This window comes from Miscanthus floridulus, chromosome 4 (assembly GCF_019320115.1).
Source record: "Miscanthus floridulus cultivar M001 chromosome 4, ASM1932011v1, whole genome shotgun sequence".
In the NCBI taxonomy this organism is placed as follows: Eukaryota; Viridiplantae; Streptophyta; class Magnoliopsida; order Poales; family Poaceae; genus Miscanthus; species Miscanthus floridulus.
In genome coordinates, this window is record NC_089583.1 from 47208183 (window position 1) to 47218661 (window position 10479).

Consider the following 10479-nt stretch of genomic DNA (forward strand, 5'->3'; position numbering starts at 1 on the left):
GACAAGTGCACCATCATCATCAATTCGACAAAGTACCCTGGATTCTCTATATGAATATGGTGAAACTAGTAGCAGTAGGCATGAACCAGAGGGAAGAAAAGAGCTAGACAACGTTGAATTAAGGGAGACTTCAAGAAGCTTGCTTTCGTGTGATTTGTCTGGACAGGAACTAGCTTTCTGTACTCAGGAGAAAGTTGATAAATGTAGCCTTGGCACTCTAGCTGATGATGAAATGGAAGTTCATAACAACCCCGTGGAAAAATCATCTAATTTAGAAAGGCGAGCAGAATTATCATGTGTCATATGCTGGATGGATTTTTCTTCTACAAGGGGCATCTTACCATGTGGACACTGATTCTGTTATTCATGCATTCAAGGATGGACAGATCGTCTGGTATGTATTAGTTTGATTCTTGTTTCTTGACCTTTGCTTATATTCCAAGTTTTGAAAGTCGACGACTACGACGCGCCTAGTCGCACCTAGTCGCTAGGCTACGGCCCGGCGCCTGGACTAGGGGGGTAGTCGCCCCTCAAGTCGACGGGAGCGCCTAGGCGGCGCCTCCGCGCGACTCAGCGGCGCCCAGAAGCCCTAGGCGGCGCGGAATCGATTCGAGTCGGCCCGGGTTTCCCAGCGCGCGCAAAATATTACGCGGCGGCCGGCGAGCGCGCGCGCGCGGGAAAGGTTGGCGCCAGGGCGAAATTGCCGCGCGCGCGCGCGACGGATAAAGCCACGTATGGGTACCGAAGCCGCGCGCGACGCTATTCCCCGCCCGCCAGTCTGTTCCGACCTCGTCCTCCTCCACTCCTCCCCGGTCTCCGCCCAGCTCGTCCTCCTCCCCGCATCGAAGCCTCGAAGGGCCTCCCCGCCGGCCAACTCCCCGCCGCCCAGTACCCTCCCCGGCGGTCATCTCCCTCAGGCGGAGCCCCAGCCCCAAGGCCGACGCCCGAAGCCGAAGGTATGTCCTCCCCTGCTCTGCTCTGCTCCCTTGAACTGCTTTGCTCTGTTTCCCTGCTGCTCTCCTCTCCTCTGTTTCTGAAATCTGAAGTATGAATCTGTGAATTGCTGTAGTACTGCATGTATATATCATTATATCTGATTGCTTGTTCTGAAATCTGATTGCATGTTCTGAAACTCAGATTGGTTGATTGCTACAGCCTACAGGCATACTGATTGCTTTGATTTCTGAAATCTGAAATCTGATTGCATATACTGATTGGCTGATTGCTTTGATTGCATGTGTATGTTTGTAATTTGTTGATTGTTCAGATGACGGAAATAGAGGGTCAACCTGACTCTGGAAGTGCAACAGCAGGAGGAAATGTCTTGAGAAGGAACTCAGATGATGTGGGATGGGAGTTTGGGGTTCTTGTTAATCCGAACAACAAGGACTAGGTGAAGTGCATACTCTGTGACAAGGTCATGTTTGGAGGGGTTTATCGGTTGAAGCAGCATATCGCCCAGGAAGGAAAGAATGCAAAGAAATGCCAGGGCACGAAGACCTCCAAAGAGAAGTTAAAGGAGGCTCAAGAAAAGTGCAAGAAAGCACTAGATGAAGCAAAAAGGAAGAGGGAGGAGAAGACTGTTCGTGAGATAGAACTTAGAGAGGAAGTTCATGTATCTAGGGTTGGAACCTCAGAGGAAGTCACTTGTGTTGGAAGTTCAGAGCCTCACAAATTAGGCCCCATGGACAAATGGACAAAAGCTATTGATCCTACAGCAACCAAATATGAATCTTTGACTCAACAAAAGCTGAACAAGGAACTTTGGAAAGAAAGATTACATGAGGTGCATAAATATATTGCAAGATGGGCCTATAACCATGGTAATTTCCTTGCTGTTTTTTTTATTTCAGATTTCATTGGATGCTATGCTACTACCTATTGCTGTAGTAATGCACTAATTTCCTTTCTTTGTAACATTGGCAGCAATACCATTCAATGCTTGTGACAACGATGAGTTCAAGCAAATGTGTGAAGCAACTGGACAATTTAGGCCTGAAATTGAACCGCCAACTATGTTTGACCTGAGAGGGAGATTGCTAGAAGAAGAATATTCAAGAACCAATAGTTTGCTGCAAGAACGTGAAGCCGAGAAGATGAAGAATGGGTGCTCTATTATGACCGATGCTTGGTCAGATAAGAAGAGGAGAAGCATAATGAATTTGTGCACTAATTATGCTGATGGAACCAGTTTTATTTCCTCAAAAGAGATGTCAGATGTGTCACATACAAGTGAAGTCATCTTTGAACTAGTAGACAAAGCAATTGAGGACATTGGTGAGGATGATGTGGTGCAAGTTGTGTCTGACAATGCTTCTAACAACATGGGAGCAAAGAAGCTTCTGTATGAGAAGAGACCACAGATCTTTTAGACCTCTTGTGCAGCTCACACAATCAACTTGATGCTCCAAGGAATTGGCAACATTCCTCGGTTCAAGAAGGTGGTTGACCAAGCAAAGGCATTCACCATATTTGTCTATGGGCACACAAGAACACTAGAGTGCATGAGATACTTCACTGAGGGGAGAGAGATAGTAAGGTCAGGAGTGACTAGGTTTGCTTTAAACTTTCTGACTTTGAAAAGCATACAAGAGAAGAAGGACCAGCTAAGAAAGATGGTGGTTCATAGTAGGTGGGACTCACTGAAGGATGTGAAATCACAGAAGGGAAAAAATGCTACAGCAACTATATTGAATCCAAATTTTTGGAAGGATGTGAAGTTGACATTGGCTGTTTTTGAGCCATTGTTCAAAGTTCTTCGTTTGGTTGATGAAGATGTGAAGCCATCCATGAGTTTTGTATATGGAGAACTATTGAAGGCAAAGAGACAGATCAAAGAGGCCCTTGGCAATGTTGAGTCATGTTTCAAGGATGTTATTGACATTGTTGAGAAGAAGATGGTTGGAAGACTTGATTCTCCATTGCATTTGATAGCTTATTTGCTGAATCCACACTACAGTTATGCTGATCCATCAATCTTTGATGTCCCCAAAATAACAGAAGGTTTTATCAGTTGTGTGGAGACTTTTTATTATCATGATGAGGAAATGCAAGAACAAGCTGCCAATGTTGAACTCCAGAAGTTTCAGAGTAGAGAAGGACCATTTAGTAAGAAGCTTGCAAGGACTTTTGAAAACTTTGATTATAATCCAGGTAAAAGTTATTTCCTGATTATACATGGCTGTTTGTTGTGTTCATCTAACAAGAAATCTGCTATAACTACTAACTAATAGTGTGTTTTTTTATTTCAGCATCATGGTGGCGACTGTATGGAACTGAAACACCAGCTCTACAGAAGATGGCTATAAGAATCCTATCTTTGACAGCAAGCTCTTATAACTGTGAAAGAAATTAGAATGGGTTTGATGGGGTGCACACTAAGAAGAGAAACAGGCTTACTGTAGACCGCCTCAATAAGTTGGTCTACATTCTATTCAACAACAGGCTGCTTAATAAGAGAGCAAAGATCAAGTCAAAGAAAATTACTGATGTTCTCTTGTCTAGTGATACAACTGAAGCTCAAGGTTTCCTCCAAGAGAATGGAGATGATTTGGCTCTAATTGTTTAGAGATGATGAAGATGAGGAACTCATGGAAGGTACAGGGATACCTTGGTCTGTGCTTGGAGATGCAGTGGGAGCAGAAGAACAACTAGAGCTGCGTAGAAGTGCAAGGGTGAGAGAGCTCTATGAAGGAGAAGAGTTCCAGTCCGAAGAAGAAGAGTTTGATGAAGATGAGGATGACTATGTGATGGATGATTAGATGAACCCTACTGAAGAAGTGTGAGACAGCCTCATGTCATGTTTGCTTTTGTGATCTTAGAACTCTTTGCTTTTGTCATGTGTGCTTGTGTTTTGTGTTGTGAGAATAAGGATGAAAACGGTACGGATATTTTTCGACCGTATTCGAAACCGAATCCGTTTAGAGGGGTTGAGATCTGTCCGTATCCGAGTCTGGATATCCAACATCCGATACCGTATCCGTATCCGAATATTCAAATCGCATATTTATGATGTCGATATCCAATCGTATCATATCCGACATAGTTGACACTATCCGTATTCGAATCCGAATCCGGACAGAAATATAAAAACCAAATGTAATATCGGTGATATCCGTCCGTATCCGATCCGTTTTCATCCCTATGTGAGAACTAAGAACTGAGAATCATGTGTTGTAATGTGTGTCTTCTATCCATTTTATGTTCTCTGTTGCTGCCTGTTGTTGTCTTCTACTCTTCTCCATTGCAGTTGGACTGTTGGAGACTTGGAGCATTGCTGCATCAACTACAAGTAAGGAACATCATTTCTGTTATTCTGTATCAACTACAAGTAAGGACTAAGGACCTAAGGTATGTCTATCTAAATTATTCATGATTTCTGCTATATAAATATATATATTATGCTATATATATTATATATTATACTAAATTGGCAAAACGCCTAGCATCGCCTAGGCTAGCCTAGGCTGGACTAGTCGCTAGGCTAGGGGTCATCGCCTAGATTTCGCCTAGCGCCTAGAAAAACTTTGCTTATATTATTTGTTTTCCAAACATGCAGGAGAGCTGCGTATCATTATATTAAGAAGAAAACCTTTTGCTTATATTTTATGTTCTCCATGTACGTACTAAATGTTTTAGAGACATGTCTGTTGCCCTACTAGAACTGATTTGTGTTCTTGAACCTGGTTTGGTTCAGACTAAGACAGTTGAGAATGTAGTAATGCAGATTCAAGATAGCTTTATGGCATAACTGAAAGAAACGAAACCAACTTATAACATGTAGGGAACACGACTAAGAAGTAAAAAAAAAAGCAACACAACTAATACGTTCCATCCAATCAATGGCAAGTCTTGGGCCAAGGGATTAGCAATAATCTCACTTTGCTATAGTTTATTTATTATCTAGTTTTTTTTCCACCACCATTAGTGTTCAACAAGAAATGCTTATTCAATTATTCTTAGAGCTGCATCCTGCGTTTCAGGCTTCTAGTGGTAAAGTCTCAACATGTCCCCTTTGCAAAGCCAATGTCACAAGGATCAGTAAGGTGGAAGAGGCAGGCACTTCAGATCAGAAGATATACTCGCAGACCATTCCTTGTGAATCTTCTACTGATGTTTTCCTGTTTGGCAATGAAGGCTACAATTTATCGCGATCAACGGTATGATCTTATTATTTCATGTCTCCATGCTGCTTAAATCTATTTGGATCTGCAATGCTTATCCCTCCTGTAACTGAATCTGTCGTCTATTCTGGGCAAGGAGCATGCTACCGATGCCACTTCCGTGAGCCTGAGGAGCTTCTTCTAAGCTGCCACGTCTGCAGATCACAGTGGGTACACTCGTACTGCCTTGATCCTCCACTGACCCCGTGGACATGCATGCACTGTAGAGATCTGCGGATGCTATATCACAGATATCGCTAGCCTGAAACATTAGAATAGTCATGTCATAGCCCTATTTGTATGAATTATGATTTGTTTCTTACCGGAGGTATGTTGAGACTGTTGAAGGAAATTGTAACAGAAGGCATGATGGGCATCTGGGCTTGTTATTTGGTGACAATTTCTCACTGAAGAAGTTTGCAGTGTAGTTGCAATTAGCACAAACCGTGTTGAACTATATTACCAAGTTCCATACCTTATTGAACTCCAGATGTTATCTTCTTTGCAACCTTGCATTTCCACCAGATCCTCTTTTCCCTTTCCCTTAAGATTTGCTATAGGGGATTGAGAAAATATGATTTCTGGTTTTAGGAGAGTTTTGTTGTAGCAGATTGAGAAAACTCATCCTCTTTATTGAAGTGGGACCCACCTATCAATCAATGGGTAGAAATCTCCTCTTTTTTTTTTATTTTTTATTTTGGTTTAAGCCTATGATATATTTGTTTCGATGGCCTCTGTTTTTTCATGCCCTGGAGTTAGCAGTGGTTAGAGTAGAGGATGAGAAATTTTCTACAATGGCAGGTGTCGTTAACCTTGTTGGAGGCATTGTCTTTTGAGTTTTGAACCTGTGCCTTGTTTGTCCCTCATGTAGTCTGTATTGGTTGAATGGACAATAATGATCTTGTGTGTTGTTTCCTCTTGGAGGCATTGTCTTGGTTTTCTCCACGCCACCTTTGCTGGTGGGTTTGGCACTGGTTGTCGACTTCCTCTGCTTGTTCATCAGTCATCGTTTGTGGAACCTTGCTGCTGCTCTCATTTGCGAGCTCTTGTTGGTGGCTTAGTCATCGCTGGTGGAACTAAGGTTTCTACTCTCGGGGCTCTCTGTGTTGCCTGGCCTTTGTTGGTGCTGCTGAGGCGATTACTCTATCATCATAGGTTATTTGATGTTTGGTCGTTTTTTTTTTTGAACCAAGGCCTAGGCCTTCCTTGTTGGGTCATTGCTTATAGAGTTGTGGTGGATGTGCTTGGTCATTGCTTATGGAGTTAATGTGGCTGTTCTCTCGCTGCTAGCGATCTGGTTATTACTTGATCGTCGCTTTGGTGCTATGATGGCCCTTTCTCATGTCATGAATGCCTTGTTGTGCATGAGTAGTTAACTTCATCGCTCCACAAAGTAGGGAGCATCCATACAATAAAACGTCAAAGGAGCGATCAAAGCAACCAAAACCAAAACCTTAAACAGAGTAACGCAAGTGCGAAAACAAAGACGCTGAACTGAATCCTCAAGCGAAGAGTGGCATATGGTCGAACACCTTGCGTGCGTCACTGCCCGGCGTGGCCGTCGCTAAGATCCTTGAGCCGCGCGGCCGCTTTCCCCGCGTCGATCGAGTACTGCAAGTGCAAGCCAGCCTTGCTTGCTTAGACAACTAAATCGGTGGAGGTGGGCTTGATGCGGGAAGGTTGAGATTTGAGAAGGGAGCAGCCATGCCCATGCTAGTAGATAGTACTACGTACCTTGGAGAGGACCCATGTGGAGTGGGTGTATGCGCGGCGGAGGAGGGCGGCGAGGTCGTCGTCGGCGGAGGGGTCGCGGTAGTTGACGAAGTTCTCGCGGGCGTACTTGGCGTAGTAGGGCCGTGTCTCCGCCGGCAGCCGCCGCACCAGGCGCAGCACCTCACGGTAGGCGCGCAGCCCCGCGTTGGCCATCGTTTGCGGCAGTGCGTCTACGTGGGCGGTGCGCCGGAGGAGGAGGAGGCGCGAGCTGCTGATTGCTGCGGGTATGCACTATCGTCCAAGCACAAGCACGGTGCCAGCTCGCATCCGCCTGAACCCCCTTTGCCTAATTTCGTGGATCTTAAACCATTGTTTCAGGAGTTCTGCACGCTTGGCTTCAGAAAGGTTGTCCAACATGGTGCACAGTTCTAGCAGTTCGAAATGCCATGGAAAAAAACACAAAGAACAATTCCTATGTGGCTCTGGGCTATGTTCAGATGCCGACTTCATTTGGTCATATGCAAATGGCCGTGATAGCCCACTGATAGCTGATTGGCCATTTGATCAGTAAAATTTGCATGCTCGAGACTTGGTTTGCTGTCTGACAAACTCAACCGGAGAACGGCTCAAATCAGTCTGGAATTACAGATAAAGCAGGAGAGGAAGCAGGTCATGTTTTGCTCTATATGGATTCCGATTCCCCTTCGATGGTCCGAAGCATACATCCTATTTTATTTAAAGAAAGTATAGTAGTAAATCTACCAAAGGTCACAACTGAGAATACATTGTATGGGGAGAAAAAGAAAATCTGTTTCGATCCCGAAGAAGCCCGACGATCCTTGCGGCGATCTGACACCGTCCTCTCCTCTCTAGGAGGACTGCAGCTTGGAGCTGGTGTTAGGGCCGGCGGAGCAGGAGGAGCGGAAGGCGTCGATGTGCGCCTGGCACTTGACGCGGTCGCCCTTGTTCTCCTCAAGGCACCTCCGCAGCGCCTCCACGTCGCACGCCGCCGCCCCCGGCCTAGGCTGCGTCTTCTCGTCCCTCCCTCTACCGCCGGCAACCGAAACAGATGGCGCCGCCACCGCTTCCATGGTGGGTCTCTTGCTCGGCGCCTGTAGCGTAGCGTAGATCGAGAGTGGAAGTCCGAACGCGATGGGAAAGGGAGGATTCTTTCTTATTTTTTTTCCGCTCAGCGGAACGCGGGGACGAAAATGGCGCAAAGCAAGAAAATACGCCTTTACGCTTTCTGGCCGTTTGGTATGGCTCCGCCTGGTTGCCGTGGGCCCCGCACAGGGCAATGGCGTTTTTGCCCTGACCAGCGTGATCATTACTTAGTCGCTCGTAACTTAAGTTTCTAGTGCCTTAACATAAAACAAGGATCGGATATCAACGAACTTTGTAAAGACTTTTATTACGGTCAGAAACATTGTTTGTCCTTTCTTTATATATATATATATATATATATATATATATATATATATATATATATATATATATATATATATATATATATATAAAGAAAGGACAAACAATGTTTCTGACCGTAATAAAAGTCTTTACAAATAGATCGACGCCGGACTCAGCTATCTAACTAAACACCCCTTGGCAGGATTTCTTCACCGACCTTCTCCGCGCAGGTCCTGCGCCGCAGGAGTCGCTTCCTTCTCAATTTCATCCAGCTCGACGTCAGTGTAGCCTAGCACGAAGCCCTCACTGATCACCGACAGGTCGATGTTGATGTAGTGGGAGCGGGCGATGGTGAGCGCGCGATGGATGCCAGTGTACAGGGCCTCCCTTGCAAGTGCGCATGCCTGATCTAGGATCTGGGTAACCCAGACTACGAGCGAGCTTGTCTCCACGGCCGGGGCAACCCCGAGGTCGTCGAAGACCAACCCGACGGCAGCGCGCAAGGAGTCGTGGTCGTCGCTCTCCTGACTAGAGTTGACCCCGCACCTCGGAGAGTTGCCTCTGTAGGATTGCCCAAGCTGAACATCAAAGAGCATCAGAAAACCGACTACAAACGTCAAGCATAAAGGTAATCAGAGCCTCACCTTTCACTTGCTCCTCGAGGACCGTCTTCTCCCCCTAGAGCACGTCAACATCCCTGGCCAAGGCGGCCGCTAGGCCCTCGGCTTCTTCCTTCAACTTCTGCTCGTTTTTAGCGCGCGCCGAGCGTCGATGCCCTCTTGATGGGCAAGGTCGAGGGCCGGGCGGAGTCATTCAAGCTCTATGGCATCTTCCTTGGCCTTGGCGACCACAACCTTGAGCTTGTCCTCGGCCTCGTCGGTGTGTTGATGGGCTTCTCGTTCCTTGGTCTAGAGGCTCGCCCCCTCCTCTCACAGCCACAACACTTCTGCAGCAAGCCTCCAGACTTCCCTCTCACAACAAAGGAATATGGACTTCTCCCAACTACGCATCTCAAGGGACTACGGAAAATTAGGTTAGAATTATATAAACAGGGCTTGAAAGTAGAAGACATGAAGACACGACAAACCTAGCCGCCCGGGGCGACATCATCCTTCAACACCCCCAACGCGTCGGTCAGAGAGCAGACTGCGGACTCAAGTCCCGAGCACACACTCGTCCAGTCCTTCACCTCCGCCGAGTCATCGAGGGTGAACACCAAGTGGCTTGGGTCTAGCCGCCTAGCCCAATGGAGTCGGTTTCTTCCCCACGCGAGCGGATCATCGCCCAGCTGGACAAGGGACCTAGAGGGCCTAGCCCCAACCGAGGGGTTAGCCATCGCAACCATTGGCGTCGGCCCGACGGGAACCAATGGTACCTCCTCCATCAACGACGCTCCCTCGGCAGCAGGCCCTCCGATGACAAAGGAGGTTGGTAGCTCGGGTTTCAAAGTTCGAGCCATCACCGTGTCCATAGGGGATGCCTCGGTCATGCCTCCTCTCGTCTACCCCACCTTGGGCACGTCGATCAGGCACTGGGCACCGATTGCACTGAGCGCTACCTCCTAGCACAATTGGCGCCTCCGCCTCCCCTACTTCCTCAGGCGGCGCCGTGTCCGCCTCGGTGCCATCACGGTGCGCCCCCAGAACCACTGCCAGTCGGCTCCTAGGGGATGTGCTGACGCACCATAACCTTCTGCGGCACCAACTCTAGGCAGTTGCTGGGGCCAGGTCCTACGGAAAGCACCAACGTCACACGACAAAGTCCAAGAACGCAATGAAAGGGCGAAGAAGTTAACTCACCTCGACGCCATTATTCGAGAATGCTTTGGGGGCTGGTCGCTTAGCTCTAACTCTACCACGTCGGCAATTGGGCGCTTCGATCCCCTAGTGGGGTCGGTTGGAGCGGGGTAGACTTGCTCCTCCGACGTCGAGGGAGCGTCCTCCCCCGCCGATCTTGGAGGCGCAACCTCTTTGGTTTGCATCGGGTCATGCTACGGAATCAGGGTTAGGTTGGCCTACCCCGCGTCGGCCTACTCATCCTCGCGCGCAAGCGTGCCCCATGGGATGTTGGGGTCAGAATCCTACTCTTCCTCCTCCTCATCGTCGTCGCTCTTCTATGAGCCTTGCCGACGCTTTCCACGCTGTAGCCTGGCTGCTCCTTCTTTGCCATCCTCTGCTCCTTCTTCGCCTTTGTTGCC

General features: G+C 47.4%; 1 protein-coding gene and 1 pseudogene across 1 annotated transcript; one reads left to right on the forward strand and one right to left on the reverse strand.

Moving 5' to 3' along the window:
• The first annotated feature begins 712 nt into the window (after positions 1 to 712).
• On the forward strand, positions 713 to 5398 carry LOC136549669 (uncharacterized; annotated as a pseudogene).
• A 1106-nt stretch (positions 5399 to 6504) lies between these two features.
• Positions 6505 to 7251, reverse strand: LOC136551478 (LYR motif-containing protein At3g19508-like). The gene is made up of 2 exons (XM_066543027.1): positions 6897 to 7251; positions 6505 to 6773 (listed from the first exon to the last, which is right to left on the reverse strand). Exons 1-2 carry the CDS (start codon positions 7086 to 7088, stop codon positions 6705 to 6707), a joined length of 261 nt encoding a protein of 86 aa, XP_066399124.1. The 5' UTR covers positions 7089 to 7251; the 3' UTR covers positions 6505 to 6704.
• Between the last annotated feature and the right edge of the window lie 3228 nt (positions 7252 to 10479).